Source organism: Nicotiana tabacum, chromosome 21 (assembly GCF_000715075.1).
Source record: "Nicotiana tabacum cultivar K326 chromosome 21, ASM71507v2, whole genome shotgun sequence".
Taxonomy (NCBI): Eukaryota; Viridiplantae; Streptophyta; class Magnoliopsida; order Solanales; family Solanaceae; genus Nicotiana; species Nicotiana tabacum.
The window spans coordinates 75,085,915-75,103,259 of record NC_134100.1 but is presented as its reverse complement, the minus strand read 5'-3'; the positions used below and the strand labels follow the sequence as shown (position 1 = coordinate 75,103,259).

The window sequence follows — 17,345 nt, the reverse complement described above, 5'->3', positions numbered from 1 at the left end:
ACTGGCCAACATAAATATGGTGCAACAGACACTACAAATAGAGTGAATCCATCAGCACATAATCCCAGCCTAATATTTCTCGGTTCACTGGTAATGTTTGGGAACACCCTATCAAAATGCTTTCATGCTTCTCTATCTGACGGATGACATAGCACACCATCTGGCCTTCTATGTTCATAGTGCCATCTCATATGAGGAGCTAAACTCATTGATGCATACAACGTCTTTAACCTTGGTATAAGGGGTAAGTAGTGCATTGCCTTCACTGGAACCTTATTCTATTTAGCATTTTTGACTTTTTTGTAACGTAGATGGTTACAAAATTTGCAATTTTCTAAAGCTGCATCATCCTTATAGAATAACATGCAACCGTTCTCGCAACAATTAATCCTCTCTGATGAAAGACCCAACTTGAAAACTAATTTCTTTGCCGTTTAAAAATCTTTGGGTAGGTCAATCTTTATCGGATTAAGTTCATTCATAAGGCCAATGATAGAATCCATGCTAGCTTGAGAAATAGAATTATCTGATTTAACACTTAGTAATCTAACTACAACAGACAACTTGGAATGCACTGAGCCTTTATAAACTGGACAACTAGCTTCCTCTAACTGTTTGAAGAAGCTTTTAGCCTCATCATTTGGTTCAAATTGAGCCCCTAGGAACATCTCAAAAGCATCCCTCCTCATTTCATTAAATCAATAATTTTCAACATTATTCTCCGCTATGGAACTATGTTCTTCACCACCAAAAGAATTTTGAAAATGAATATCATCTACACTAGTATGACTCTCCCCATGAACAGTCCACACATAATAATTTTTCATAAACCCCTTTTTATACAGATGAACAGTAACAATATCAGGACCCAAATACTTAACACAGTTACATTTTACACAAGGGCACCTAATCGCCCCTTCAATAAGAAAATCATCAAGTGTCTTTGCCTTAGCAATAAAGCTATCAACCCCTTCTATAAATTCATCCCGCAACCCCATACGATTCGAATGATTCCTATTATACATCCATCTACGATGACCAAATTCTATCTACACATAGAAGAGATTTAGAAGTTGAAATATTTATGTTATTTACACTAACTAATAAATTTTATTATATTCTTCAAAGGTTACTTATCTAAATAGTTTACTTATATATTTTAGTGTAATCTTATATTTATCCATCTTATTTAGTTATCTAAAAAGAGTTTTTGCATTTATCCAAATTCATTAGTAAACTAAAAGGCAACAACAAACGTTAAACATTATATTCAAGAAACTTTAAACTTAATTCAATTTCAAACTAATGAATTTATTATATTTAATAAACTTTAATCTTACAATCATTTCATATGTTTACTTCGCTATTGTTAAAATCATACTGGCTACATCACATTTTATAATTTTACCCACGAGCTTCATTTTTATCAAACAAAAGAAATACTCATAATTAACAAATATTTAAATTATTTCAACGTATAAAAATTAAGGCCTTTAATTTAAATAACATAATTATTTAATATAACAAGTAAAAGGAATTTAAATATTTGGGATCTATAATAACAATTATATAAAAAATTGACTAATCTCTAAGAATAATTTACCAACTAATTTCTAATAATTCAACTAATTTTCATAGCAATCAAGCTATAGAAATATTCCCAAAATATTACAACTAACCTTGCTATAGAGAAATCTACAGCAGGACGAGGTGAATTGATGGTGGACGCTACAACCCAAAGTTTGTAGAGATGTTGGCTGCTACAAAAAAATTAGTTAGGATTCCGCCATAGGTCCGCCGCAAGCAGGAGAGAGAAGAAGAGGTGAGGATGAGAGAAAGAGTTATACCGTTGAGAGAGGAGATGGTGGAAGTGTGGAGATGATAAAATTTTCCGATGGGCCGGAGGTGGGAGGCGGAGGAAAAATGAAAAAGAAGAAAGAGAGGAAGAGAATGGGGGGGGGGGGGTAGGTAAAATTGATTTTCGACCGATTCAGTCAGAAAAATAATATATAATTTTAAATAAGGTTTCGATCGATTTGGTCGGTAAAAGTACTGACAGGTCAGGCTTTGAAATCCACAATAATTTTCGACTAAATCGGTCAGAATATTAAAATTTTTTTTTTTTATTTTTTCCGATTGTGTCAGTCGAAAAAAGTAAAGCTAGTCAAACTCTGGAATTTTGACTTTTACTGAACGACTGAATCAGTTAAAAATTTAATTCCCACAATTTTGCGCCAAAATTAGCGACCAATATCATCGGAATGAGGTCGAAATATTTTAAGCAAAAAATAAATTAATTTTTTTCGTATTTCCGACTGAAACGATCGTAAATTTCCGACCTCTTTTATTAGTTGGAATTGAGACATTTTCTAGTAGTGAGTCTATTTATATGGCTTATATGACTTATATCACTTAACTTATATGACAATCCTTGAGGTATTTAAATCACTTAAAACATATACAATTCTTGATCCTGAAGTACCACATCCTAAGTACAATTTGTACACGTATGTATATTGCTATAACTACAAGCATGATAATGTGCTAGCGAGAATCTTTAGCTCTATGGAGATATTGAAAGGGCTATTTCGCGATATTATATGAAGACATTACATATCTATCAAGAGTGATGATTTTAAGGTGTAACATATTCATTCATGTTAATATGGTTGATTTAGACAAGAGTGGGTTGCTCTAGTGGTGAGCACCCTCCACTTTCAACAAAGAGGTTGTGAGTTCGAGTCACCCCAAGAGCATGGTGGGGAGTTCTTAGAGGGAGGGAACCGAGGGTCTATCGGAAACAGCCTCTCTACCCCAGGGTAGAGGTAAGGTCTGCGTACACACTACCCTTCCCAAACCCAACTAGTGGAATTATACTGGGTTGTTGTTGTGTTGTTGTTAATATGGTTGATTTGCTTATCAAATCTCTACCAACGATCTTTTGAAGATGGTGCAGAAGATTGGAATGCGAAAGCTTAAAGATGTGAATTGATTGTCTCATCAGGGGTTAATACACGTTGTACTCTTTTTTTCTTACAAGGTTTTGTCCCACTACGTATTCCTTGCAAGGTTTTTAACAAGGAAACCAAAAGGCGTATTGTTAGATATGTGTACTCTTTTTACTTCACTATAACTTTTTTTCACTAGATTTTATTTTAGTTAAGATTTTAATGAGATACATTATCTGTTGAATAGACATTCAAGGAGAAGTGTTATAAATAGTATTGTATTTAAGGTGAATGTCTATCTTTTAGAGTATCCCAAACCAATAAGAATCTCTTTCTCTACTTTTCTCTGCAATACTCTTTTTTTTCTTTTATTATTTTATAACATAAATAAATTAATATAGGAATGTTTTACATAGTTTAAATAAGAAAATATTTAATAATCAAATTTTTAGTTAATTTTAAATTCTTAAATATTAGAAAAATAATTAACTTATAATTTTGTCCAATGTGAAATCTATTTTTAAAAGGGTAAAAAAATGCGAACATCATTTCGCTAAGGGGGTTCGTGCTTTTAATATAGTATAGATAAATATAAATATAGATATAGATATAAATATTGATAGCTAGATGAGCATTAAAAGGGTATAATTCTGTTTTAAGTGTTTTTTAAATTATTATTATTTTCTGGTCGTGTAGGCATTGATTTTGATGGAAATTGATTGGACTAGAGCACCTACATTGTGAAAATATGTGGCAACCTCCTGCTAAATTGACTGCTGAACTTTCAAAAAGATCACACGCCACCCTTCCTCCTCCGTCTTAAATCTTAATTCTTTCTAGTTGGGATGTCAGTTTTTAGTGGCACAAGTGCATTGCATTTCTTTCAATTTTTATATCTTTCTTTCTTTTTAGATTAAAGGTTAAAAATAGAAAAGAAAAGAAAACTAAAGATTACCTACCTCCTTTTTAATTATTTCAGTGCTACCACAAGAAGTTCACAATCAAAATTACACAGCCAAAGTTCCCTTCAAGTGTTTATAAGTTCTCTGCTCTGAACCTCTGCGATATGATCTAAATTTTGATAATTCAATACCATGGGTTCAGGTTTTTGTTTGAAAACACTTATAGGACGAAAGAGGAACAAAGGACGTAAAACCAAACAGCTCAAGGTACATTTCTCTCTATTACGCCTCGATACTAAACAATTGCATTTATAAAACCGAAAAATAAAAAAGAATATATATTTGAATTGAGCAAATGTGGCAACAGAATATCCTGAATCAAACTATTTCTCTTTGTCCCATTTGGTTGAATCATAGATATGAAAATAAGCCTTTTGTCTCATTGACATATTATTAATAATCTTTAAGCCCTTTTATTATAATTTGATTTTAGGCCATCAATTTTATTGAGTCACGTTTTGAACAAATATGAGGATAAGTTTGCATAATAAGAGTTAAGAGCTATCTAACAATTGCAGGGTAGCAATGCATCAGATGAGCCAAAGGGAGAAAATTCTAATGGTAAAGACACCAATGCTCATTATTCCAATGGAAATTCTTCAAAAACGATTGCTCGCAAGACTTATAAGTTCACTGAGTGTACTGCCGCCACCAAAATTCAGACCGCGTTCAGAGCTCATTTGGTAACTACTACTATCTCAAGTGATAAATGTATACTATATAAAAGACGTATACGCATCTTGTATTTATTGATTTGATATAAATACTTTAATCTTCTATTAGGTCCCAATTTCCTAGTCCTAACTATATGTTATAATGCAATGTGTAGGCAAGAAAAGCTCTACGTCGGGTAAGAGGCGCTGTGAGATTTCAAGGTGTAATTGAGGGTCTAAGTGTAAATAACCAAATAGTAGGGACTTTGAAACAAATACACTGTTGGAGCAAAATACAATCAGAGATCAGAGCTCGGCGACTCAGTATGGTAACTCAAGGCCGCGATAAGCAGAAGAAAATTCAAAATCAGCAAAAACTTGACGCTAAGCTTCATGAGCTTGAGGTATCTACCTTGCCATTCATCATTTCTTTCTCACTTTGTCTTGGCACAATGATAGTAAGTCTCCGGCACGGAGCCAAAATGATGAGTTTATGAGTTCTGAATTCTAAAAAAGATACCTTATTGGGTTATAAATAAATTATTTATGCATCTTAAGTGAATTTTTTTTTGCTACAAATACATGATCTAGATCATAGCTACTTGATTATGTTAAACTCATACGTGGAACACTAGCTCCACCCCGATAAGACTTGTCATTGTGTAACTACGTCAGTCACAATTTTAAGTTATGGAAATAATTTTTCCTAAAAATGTGAGGTGAGACCATATACAATAGACCTAATATGGTCCGTAAATTTAGTAAACGGAGCTACCTTTTCTCACTCGTGCCTCTACTCATTAATGTGATAGTATTGTAGCCATTGAAATTATTTTTTGGAATCAATAAGTTTCATTGATGTGTTTGTATAGTACTAGCTTTCTTGAAGATTGGTAAATTGTGAGTGTTTTTCGAGTGTTTTTTTTTTCTTAAAGAGTTTTTGCGTGAAGAACAGCTTCTACTTAACGATTTCTTCAGCGTCAATTTTTTTGGTTCCCCAAACTTTTTGCAAAAAAAATGTTTCAAATATTAAACTTAAAACATTTCCAAAAATTAATTTCACTTTTGGGGAAAAAATTGCACAAACAAACGCTAATTATTCTATTGTCCCATTTAAAGCCCGAAAAGACATAGTAGTAGTACAACCACGAACAAAATAAAAACATCCCTACAATAATTGACGTGGTTGCACAATGCCTATGAGCTATATCAATCACTGACCTTAAATTATGTTGGCTGCTTCTTATAAAGCTTACATGGTCTCCCTTGGATTTTTCTGGGGTAGTTCTTTTCCTTTTGTTTTTTTATTTAAAATTTTATAATATGATTATTGTTAACTATGGAGATACTTTTAAACGTATTTAGCTTTTGAAAAGGCACTATATCCCCAAGGATCTTTCTATTTATTTATTTTTTGAATAGACTGATACATGTGAAGATATTGTAATAAAGGGTGAAGTAAGATACAAATTAAAATCTTCATAAGTTTCAATATCATGTTAAATTATGTTGCGCTTAGTGAGATGGTACCACCTTATAAAGTGAAACATTTACTATAACAAAAGCATAAAGAGTTTTTTTTTCCTCTTTTGAATATTGATATAAAACAGGATAAACATAATTATTGCAGTATAAATATGAGTTAAAACTGTCGTGATTATGCTTTTCTTAAGCCGATGATCTATAAAAAATAATTTATCTACCTGCACAAGGTATGGATATGTTGTTGTTATAGTATGAGTTAAAAGATTTCTCTCACATCAGAAAAATAAAATCTCATGAAAACTAAGGCGAAGAGGTGGAGGGGTTATGGACGTGTATCTACGGTAAAAGAATTTGTTATGGAAGTTGGAACATGTCGGGATTTTTTTTCCAATTTAACAACTCATTATCTGAAATTCATTAGTCTGACTAATTCGAATTCCCGCCGAATAGGTCCAGTAAGAGAGTAATGTTCTACATACCAAAAGGTTCTTTATTTGAAAAGCTTAAATCCAAGATCTTTGGTTAACGAGTGAGATAGTCACTTAACTTTTGCTTTGATTAACAGGTGGAATGGAGCAGTGGTGCTGAAACAATGGAAGAAATAATCCAGAAGTTACAACAAAGAGAAGAAGCTGCCATTAAAAGGGAGAGGGCAATGGCTTATGCTTTTTCTCATCAGGCAAGTTAGCTATGACAATTGATTGCTCGTCTCTGTATGTAGATATAGGTTAATTTGTCTGAATCACATTATATTTTGTGTGCGCATAGTATATTTTTCTTTTATCGTCAGTCAGGATCCACTTTTTAAACTCCCGCATTATATCTGGTTAATTCGATCCTAACACTATGCATGTTTCAGTGGAGAGCCAATTCAAATCGATATTTTGGACAAGCATATTATGATCTCGGCAAGGATAGTTGGGGTTGGAGTTGGATGGAGCGTTGGATCGCAATTCGACCATGGGAAACCAGAGTTCAAATTTCCGAAAATTCAAAAATCTCTCACACTCACCAAATTGCCAAGATAACTAAAACTACAAATTTGGGACCTATGAAACTAGTTGTCTCAGTTAAAAATCCATCCATTTCAAATGGAAGAAAGTTGTCCATCTCTGTTCCTGAGAATCAAGCTTCCCAAGAAGCTGACATTTGATTGGCCAACTCAACTTATACTTAAAAATATTCTTTTTGGTAGTATTATGTACCAAATCAACCTATGATATCCCTATCAGTATGTTGTCAAATTGACATTTTTATTTCTTTGGCTTTGTTTATTTTTGTGTTATTGTGGAGTTGTGGTTTGAAGTTTTTTTGTTTAAAATATAAGAAACAAGTGGTGTCAATGATGCACTTGGTGATGGAAACTTTTTGTTTTATGTTTTTCATATTTGATTTAATGTATTATAATCTTTTTTTTATGTAATGCACGAACGGTAACCGCAGAATGTCAAGGCAACTATGAAAATATAGCTTTCTTTGTATTATTTTAGTTCTTAGGATTTCTTCATTAAAGAAACATAACCACAGTAAGCTCCAATTGATGACTCCATTATACTGTTTCTCAATTGTCAATTTTGATACCAACAAATAAATGACATCCCATGCATTTCCACCACAATAACAATCATTATTCTCGTAACAACCGAAGAGGTGTGAATTGTGATCGGGTAGTCAGAATCTCTCTACCCTTAATCAAAAGTTACAAATTCGAGCGTTAGAAAGAATCTTTTGATAATGAGCACTTTACTCTCCTTAGTGGGCTTATCGGATGGAAATTTAAATTAGTCAGGCCAGTAAATTTTTACTAAGTCTAAGCATAATATGTATATGTCCGAATTTGAAAATCGAATCAACAAAGTTTTCAATTATTAAAAAAAATAAAATCTAAGCATCATTGTTGCCTTTTGAATAGTAACTTATCAATCATAAAGAAGCGATAGCAACTATTATGCAATGGTCGCTTTCTTGATGGAGGCCATGAGTTTTAAGTGATTTAATTTTTGTTGTAAAAATGAGTAAACAGACAAACAAACAAAAAGAAGAGGCATGATATCCAGCTAGACAGATTTTTATGACAGTAATGAGCTGTGCAGGGTAAGGGGGCCCCTAATTCATTGCCCAAGTACCATACTTTGGTGGTATCTGCCTCTGTATTTTTTCTATTATTTAGCTTATGTTTCATCTTTTGTAGAAATTGATGATTTGGGTCCCTTCACTGTTGAACTCTAGCTAACCCCACTTAGTTTTACCTTCCACGGTGGTATTTCTTGCCAACATATGTAGAATAACTTTGTCCCACAAAGTCTTAAGCAAATAGGAAGAAACTATTAAGTATTATTTTCATCTCTGTTTATATTTTGTGACCTATCAGTTAGGGGTTCGAGTCATGGAACCGGCCACTAATACTTACATTATGATAGATTGTCTACATCTCACCCTTTGGGATGCGGCCATTCCTGCGTGAACGCAAGATGCCTTTGTGCACCGAGCTGCCCTTTTTGTCCACCAAGACTTAAGCAGATAGGGAAAAAACTATCAAGTATTTGTTTCATCTTCTCTATTGAGATTTTTTGTCTCTGCAGAGATATGGACTTGATCTCTTGGATTTTTTGTCCACTACACTGACGACTAGGCCACACCTTTAGTTCTACTTTCCTATATTGATTTACTACAAGTCTACAACTTTGTTTCCACGTGTAGTGGTTGACCCCTCAGTCTGGTAACTACTATTGGAGAATTGGAAGAACATGCTGCTTCAGTATGGTAACTACTATTGGAGAATTGGAAGAACATGTTGCTTCAGTATGGTAACTACTATTGGAGAATTGGAAGAACATGTTGCTATGACTAAAAAAAGGCAGCCTGATGCACGAAACATCTCGCGTTTACGTAGTGTCCGGGAAATGGCCACACATGTTGCTATGACTAGTGATTCTAAATAAGCCCCTCTATTTCCATGAGAAATGAGTTGACCCTCTAAATATCAGTTAGTAAAACCTTTCAAAGACTTGAGGTTCTGGTTAAGTTGGCTGTCTAAGAAAAAGATATACCCTTTCAAGTGTTCTCTTGCAACATAGATCTTTATCAAGAATGCTAAAATGGCTTAAAATAAGTTATTTGAAGAAGCAATCTAAAACACAAGCTAGCTATTAGATGCCCCTCTTAAACCACCCTTAATTACTTTAACTGTTCACAGAAAATGACTTCACTTTTGATGCTCCCAAAACTCCATGCAGTGATAGGGATGTTAAAACATCAAGTACTTTTCAATTCCTTCTACAGACTTAAGAAAGTCATTGAAACATGAACTGTTGTAGTAGAATGTAGTAGAACAATAATCAATCAAAAGAAATCTCTCTCCTTCATCCACTTGAAAAATTGACCTTTTTCCTCTACATATCCGAAAGCATCTAATTCGCATTTCAAAAACTTGAAAGGGCACAATCAACTCAAGACCAAAGCGATCAAGTTTTCAAGAAAATGCAAAGGCCACCATCACATTTAGGAATGCCTTAATCCTAACAGAAAATTACTAGTTCTAGCTTGACAATCTCTAATTCATCAACTGAAGTTAATAAGCCAACAAACAACAACTTGATAAGTCTGGAAAACAGAAATAGAGCAATCCTAAACTAGCAGTTGAGCTGAAAAACACACTTATACATGAACAAGTCTAGAACACAAACCAACTAAGATCGAACATTACACCGAGATTAAAAACCTGAAACTTGCTCAGGATTCTTCTTCCGCGGGTGCATTGCCACTGAATCAGACTCGACGATGAACCATTGCCCTTCCATTGCCATTTCCATTTGAAGTATAGTACCTGCCTGTTCCTGCAAATTAATTAAGCTCAATGTAACAGTATTTCTAGAAATTTTGTAGAATACATATGGAATTTGAAATGAGACTTAAAGAGTTGAATGTTGAGGTGATTCACCTGTCAGGCAATCAGAGGGAGAGCATTTGTCGAGCTAACTCAATGGCGAGAATCAGAGGAAGCAGAGGATGGCTTGTCGGAAATGCCATCGTGCTCCTCAATTTCACCTTGGATTCGTGCAGGAATGCGAAAGCCAGAGAATCCGCCTAATTCTGAGGCAAATCCAATACCAGATATTGATGCTGAATACATAGGTAGCATAGCTTGATGGTGATGAATTGGATCAGCCGTGGCAATAGCAATCGCTGATGGATCTATCCATGCACGAATCGAAGGTGAGTAACTGGACTGAAGGGGTCCCCTCTGAGAAAAAAACTGATTTTGGCCGAACAACTGTTGTAGCAGTGGAGGGGCAGGAGGCGAGTTAAACAAGTACCCGCCTGCAGCTCCTGCAACTGCCCCGCCACAAAGAGCGATGCCGGTGGAGTCCCCACCGGCACGTGCAGCAGCCGGTCTCTGTTCTACTGGCTGCTGCTGATGCTCAGACACAGACCAACCTGAAGCATCAAACCCAAATGGGGTACTTCCGGTAAAGAAATTTGATGCTTGAAAATGAGTTTGTTCTTCTTCTGTGTGATTTCTGGGGTTATTATGGTGCTGAGCTTGCTGCTGAAGCAAAATAGGATCTTGAAAAGATTGTAATGAGAGCCTCAAATCTTGACTGTGGCTACTGGTTCTTGACAGTAAATTGTGTTCTTGAAAGCTTTGGAACTGCATAGCTGAAGAAGAAGTGCTTTCATTTGAACAACCCACAGGGAAAAAAGACTTAATAGTGTCAGCAATGGTATCGGAATCCAAAGATTGAGGCAAAAAGCTTGCATTTGCATTGTCACCACTTGAGTTACCACTATTGGTTTGGTGTAAAACTCTAGCCTCACTTTCATTCCCCAGCATTATCATTGCCCTTTTACTTGAAGACCCACCAATACTAACATTAACATCATTTTGTTGGGTGTCAAAGTTCTCTTTTTGCTTCTTCTTTTCTTGATCAAAATTAGTACTATTTGCTATAGGACCAGTGGTTGGTTTCCAGGGTGGCAATTCTTCTAACTCATCAATGGCAGCTTGAGCCTTTTTAATGAGCCAATCAACAGCTTTACTAGGACGGTCATAGCCAAGTCGATCTTGAACATCATAGAACTGAATAGCAGTATGAGCAGAGAGGCGTACACGGCGGTCCCTTGGGCCTTTAGCTGTGCAGACTTTGCTGTGTCTGTCTTTTCTCCCTATAGACCTTATTATATGCCCACCTTGAACTTCAACAATCTCTCCACCTGAATTCCTTAAGCCAAATTTTGATGATGTTCCCATTTTTTCTCCCACTTTTGCATGTTCAAGATTTTGCTTTTGGGTTGAGGAAGAAGAAGAAATATAAGACCTTTTCTTGGGTTGCTTTGGATTTTGTGTTTGTTGGGGTTGTTGTTGAGTATTGTCTAAGTTTTGATAGAGAAAATGATTATGGTGTAACGAAAATAGTTCATGGGGTTGTTGAAAATGGTTGTGCAAGTGATGATTTGCATGAAGAACTTGTTCTTGATATTGGTGTTTTTCTTCTTCTTCCTCTTCTTGTTCTTGTTCTTCTACATTTTGGTTGTGAAAATGGTGATACTGATTCTTCCTCTGAGGATCCAGACTCAGAACCTTGTTGTTGTGCTTTTGATGTTCCAGCTTTTGATGTTGAAATCTTTTTTGTGTTACTATTTCTGATTCTTCTTCTGTAGTAAAATCTGATACTGTTGTTGTTGTTGCCTCTCCCAAAAGGCACTGCAGCCATCCAACTTTGCAAATTCCATTACCAGAAAAACAAAACTAGCTATAACAGCTTTTGACATACAGCTTCTTTAGTTTTCTTTTTTAGCCTAACCCATTCTCTTTTTTACAGCTTCTTTAGTTTTCTTTCTTTAACACACAGCTTTTGATGTCAAAGACTGCAGCTTTCTATGAAATTTTTGTAAGACTGTAATATGTACTTAGCTATAACAGCACAACTATAATGAGAACCCAAAGGTTTTGCTACTCACTTAAAACAAAAACAAACCCGACAGTAATCAATCAAGAGGGGCTAAGAGACAGAGATAGAGACAGAGTGAGTGAATAAAGAGGGGGGCCTATATGCTGTAAGGGATCTTGAGACCTTGATATTTTTTTTTCTTCCTTATACACATCATATTTCTCGATAATTATTAGCCCGATTAATTTAATTTTACATTGTATAATTATAAGGGATCGTTTGATAGAGTGTATAAGAATAATGTTGAATAAGGTGTATTAGTAATGGAGAGATTATTAATGCATGATTTAGTAATCAGGGGGGAGCTAAGATTTAAAGCTTATGAGTTTGGGATTCTAGTTCATTTAAGTTACTGAGTTTTTAGTTAATAATTTGTACATATCCAATAAATTTCTTAAGATAAATACAAAGTTTGGACTTTGGACCAAAGCTACTGGGTTCGGCCGAACCCGTATCCCGCGTTCTAGCTCCGCCCATGTTAGTAATGTAAGCATTAGTTATGCGGAGATTATTTCTTATCCACCATTTGGTATAATGTATTAAATTTAAGATGCATTGCATAATTTTTAAGAAAATGAGTTATTTACAAAAATGCTCTCAATATTCTTTAGCTTTAAGGGACTTGAAGGACAATTTTATCTTTAGTCATGTTAATGCATGCAATAATAGCCTTGGTATTGCTAATACCATGGTTTGTTATATACTCTATCCGTTTCAATTTAGATGAGCTAGTTTGACTCGGTACAAAATTTAAGAGAAAATAGGGAGACTTTTTGAAACTTATGATCTTAAATGCTTTGTGGAGCTATGGCATTTGTGGGATTATAAAAGTTACTCATTAAAGGTAAAATGAAAAGTTTAAAGTCGAATTATTTCCAATTATAAAAATGTGTCATTCTTTTTGGAACGAACTAATAAGGAAAGTGTGTCATCTAAATTGAAACAAATGGAGTATTAGCTATACATAGGATAATACTAAATAAATCGTTTAAGTAATACCTGCATTAGTAATACTTAAGTTGAAAAAATATACCAAATATGAAATTAATAATATAAAAAATTAATACACGTATTATTTTCTCTAATGCATCGTACCAAATAACCCCTAGAGTTTCGATAAAAAAGAAAATATTTCATATTAATAAGAATTTCTTCTTTCTCAAATATCGACCATTTCACCGCTTGGGAAGTAAGAGCCTATGATGCCACTGCTGAGAGAGTGGCAGTGTTTGGTCAGAAACAAAGATTAAAGGCCTTTGTGACCTCATCATCACTGTCATATCTCTGTCTATCTTTATGCTGCAGCTGCTGTTTTTTTACTTTTGTACAGCCCACAAAGCACAATTCACAAATCCAAAGACTCTTTCACCTTTTTCCGTTCAACCACAACTAACCTAGTTCAATTTTCACTATTAATTTTCTCCTTTTTTGTTTAAGCATTCGTTATTAACAACTAACTTACTGGTTGGATTAATTTGGATTAACGCCAAATAGGTCTACTGAAGGATAAAACACTTCCTATCAAGAAATTTTACGTTCCCTACCTCAAACTCGAAACATTTGATTAAAAGGTACATGACTGTATACGGTAAAAACTGAGTTTGCCCTTCGTGTGACTAATCAAGATTGGAGCATGATGGACCGAGGTTCATCATTATAATATCGAGCTATGATGTGAAGTTGGAAGGTCGAGCTCGAGACCCAAAGACCGATCATTACCGAGATCGAGTCAAGATCGAGCTCGAGACCTAGAGACCGATCAATATCGAGACCGAGCCAAAGAATAAAAAAGCCGTTATAACCGCATTTGGGGAGAGAATTTTGACAGAAATCACGGCTTGAATAAAGAAAAAACTTATTAATTAATCTATCATGAGATTTTCACTGTGTATTTTTAATTATATCCAAAGTAGGATTCCCTCACTATATTAAGAGTGATTATCATCTGTAAAGGAGGAGATTAATTCATTCACATTCAGATTCACTGAGATTTACATAACATCTAGCAAATATTATCCTTTTTCGGCTTTGATATTGATTCATCTTGTTTACTTATCAATCACTCTCTATTCAATTTGGGTTTGTATTCATTTCCATCTATAACTAATTTAAATATCCATTTATATATTTTTCCAGATTTGAATCAATTTATATCACGTATCCTTAGAACTACGTACAAATTCAACTCTATCCGTTTTTCGATTAAACAGTCTGGCACCCACCGCGGGGATAAGGATAATAGTGGTTATTTGGTACGAATCTCTGCAAAACACATTATTTTACACTTGCTCTTGGGAGTGTCTTTGATTTCAGGTTTAAAACGACGAACTCTCAATTAATGGCCCTGCCTATCGACAACGAAACTGGCCTTCAAGATGAGAATAATAAACTGACGCCTGGGAATGAAAGACCACTCATTGATCCCGTTGGAACTCGGACCGTAGATCCAATTGACGTTAATTCGCATGTGGCCATTGAGGCGAACCAACGTTCCGACCCCAAAAATAACATTCATGGTGGAACTCGTTCTGCATTTCGAAACACCCAAAATGTTGGAGAAGACGGGATCAGTTTGCATATGATTTTCGAAATATTGCAAACTCAACAGATAGCGATAGCTCAGTTGCAGAGTCAAACCCAGACACCGAGCATGCCCGAGCTCGGTCCACCCCGAGAAGTCACCCACAAAACGGGGCAAGTTGTAGTAAGATCAAATGAACAAGAATCGGGGACTAATCCCAAAATTATTAGGATGCTCGAGGAACTGACAAAACGAATTGAGTCAGGAGAAAAGAGGATTGAAGCAAACGACAAAAAAGTAGAAATTTATAACTCTAGGGTTGATCAAATCCCGGGGGCACCATCAATATTGAAGGGCTTGAATTCCAAAAAATTCGTACAAAAACCCTTCCCCCCTCCCCCGATTGTTAGAGAGAAGCAATTTCGAACTCAGGATTACATACCTAAAGGAACCTTGTCTTTTAGTGACGAAGACGCGGAAGGAATCATGCAACCCCATAACGATGCGCTGGTAATATCTGTACTTATGAATAAAAATCAACTTAAGCGTGTGTTAATTGATCCAGGTAGTTCGACCAATATCATTCGATCAAGGGTCGTAGAGCAACTCGGTCTATAGGACTAGGTCGTGCCCGCAACCCTGGCGCTAAACGGATTCAATATGGCATGTGAAACTACTAAGGTCGAAATAATTTTTCCAATAAACGTGGCCGGGATCATCCAAGAAACGAAGTTTTACATGATCTAGGGCGACATGAAGTATAACGCCCTGTTCGGGAGGCCATGGATCCACAACATGAGAGTCGTACCCTCGACCCTTCACCAGGTTCTAAAATTCCCAACACCATAGGGAATCAAAACGGTCTACGGGGAATAACCGGCCGCAAAGGAAATATTTGTTGTCGATGAAGTAATTCCGATATCATCACTATCATCGACAAAGGGATCAATTTCGAAGGAGAAATGGGATACCAAATAGCAATCACAAACGTCAGCCTCGACCCAACTAGAGAAGCAGAAGACTGACGAAGATGATGATTATGGGATCCCTCGATCCTTCATGGTCCCCGATCAATGATCGAAAAGCTAGAGCAAATCACACTAATCGAACATCTACCCGAGCGAAAGGTATACCTGGGCACGGGGTTAAATCCCGAGCTCAGAAAAAAGTTTATTCAATTTCTTACAGCGAATATGGTCTGTTTCGCTTGGTCCCATCTTGACATGACAGGGATCCTACCGGAAATAACCACTCATAGACTAAGCTTGGATCCGAAATTCCATACGGTAAAGCAAAAAAGAAGGCCCCAGTCCGAGTTCAAATATGCCTTCATCAAAGACGAGGTAACCAAACTTCTTAAAATAAGATCCATTCGAGAAGTAAAATATCCCGAATGGCTAGCAAACATGGTGGTAGTCCCTAAGAAGGGAAACAAACTTAGAATGTGTATAGATTATAAAGACCTGAATAAAGCATGTCCTAAGGATTCTTTTCCTTTGCCTAATATCGATCGTATGATCGATGCCACGGCCGACCACGAGACTCTCAGTTTTCTCGATGCCTACTCAGGGTATAACCAGATACAGATGAACCCGGAGGACCAGGAAAAGACCTCGTTTATCACTAAGTACGGTACCTACTGTTATAATATAATGCCATTCGGTCTAAAAAATGCTGGTGCAACTTATCAACGCCTAGTAAACCAAATATTTGAAAAACAAATAGGAAAATCAATGGAAGTTTATATTGATGACATGTTAGTTAAGTCCCTGCGAGTAGAGGACCATTTATAGCATTTGCAGGAAACTTTTGATATACTGAGGAAGTACAATATGAAGCTCAACCCCGAAAAATGTGCATTCGAGGTTGGCTCGGGCAAGTTTCTTGGTTTCATGGTGTACAATCGGGGAATTGAGATCAACCCCGATAAAATCAAAGCTATCGAGGATATTACGAGAGTGGGTAATGTGAAGGCCGTGTAGAGGCTAACAGGACGGATAGCTGCCCTATGAGGATTCATTTCGAGATCCTCAAATAGAAGCCATCGATTTTTCTCGCTACTTAAGAAGAAAAGCAACTTTGCATGGACTCCGGAATGCCAGCAGGTTTTGGAGGAACTAAAACGGTATTTATCGAGCTCACCATTGCTTCATACCCCGAAAGTGGACGAACAACTTTACTTGTACTTAGCTGTCTCGCAGATAGCGGTAAGTGGAGTCCTAGTTCAAGAAGAACGAGGTACGCAATTCTCTATGTATTATGTCAGTCGGACCTTAGGCGAGGCCGAAACTAGATATCCACACTTAGAAAAATTAGCGCTTGCTTTAATAAGCGCCTTTAGGAAACTAAACCCATATTTCCAGTGTCATCTGATATATATTGTAATAACTCATCCTCTTCGAAATATTCTGCACAAACCCGAGCTTTCATATCGACTGGCCAAATTGGCCATAGAAATCAGTGGGTACGATATTGAGTATTGACCCCGAACCTCCATCAAATCTCAAATCTTGGCGGACTTCGTGGCTGACTTTACACTAGCCTTCGTACCCGAGATTGAAAAAGAACTACTGATAAAATCGGGTACCTCTTCGGGTGTCTGGACCCTCTTTACAGAAGGTGCCTCAAATGCGAAGGGGTCCGGACTAGGCATCGTACTAAAATCACCCACAGGTAATGTAGTTAGACAGTCTATCAGAAATACAAAATTGTCTAACAATGAGGCCGAGTATGAGGCTATAATTACAGGCCTTGAACTATCTAGAAGCTTGGGAGTAGAAGTCGTAGAGGCTAAGTGTGATTCCCTCCTCGTGGTAAACCAAGTT

General features: G+C 36.1%; 2 protein-coding genes across 3 annotated transcripts; one reads left to right on the top strand and one right to left on the bottom strand.

Annotated features, from left to right (window-relative positions):
* The first annotated feature begins 3,932 nt into the window (after positions 1–3,932).
* On the top strand, positions 3,933–7,396 carry LOC107786782 (protein IQ-DOMAIN 10-like). The gene is made up of 5 exons (XM_016608289.2): positions 3,933–4,117; positions 4,429–4,593; positions 4,740–4,967; positions 6,614–6,727; positions 6,908–7,396. The coding sequence occupies exons 1-5, from the start codon at positions 4,043–4,045 to the stop codon at positions 7,199–7,201; spliced, it is 876 nt and encodes a 291-aa protein (XP_016463775.1). The 5' UTR covers positions 3,933–4,042; the 3' UTR covers positions 7,202–7,396.
* A 2,121-nt stretch (positions 7,397–9,517) lies between these two features.
* LOC107786783 (transcription factor TCP4) lies at positions 9,518–12,076 on the bottom strand. Of its 2 annotated transcripts, none has more exons than XM_016608290.2 (2): positions 9,989–12,076; positions 9,518–9,884 (listed from the first exon to the last, which is right to left on the bottom strand). In XM_016608290.2, exon 1 carries the CDS (start codon positions 11,297–11,299, stop codon positions 10,028–10,030), a length of 1,272 nt encoding a protein of 423 aa, XP_016463776.1. In that variant the 5' UTR covers positions 11,300–12,076; the 3' UTR covers positions 9,518–9,884; positions 9,989–10,027. The 2 variants fall into 2 exon arrangements, with proteins under 2 accessions (XP_016463776.1, XP_016463777.1); XM_016608291.2 differs by having other exon boundaries at positions 9,518–9,878; positions 9,989–12,069.
* Between the last annotated feature and the right edge of the window lie 5,269 nt (positions 12,077–17,345).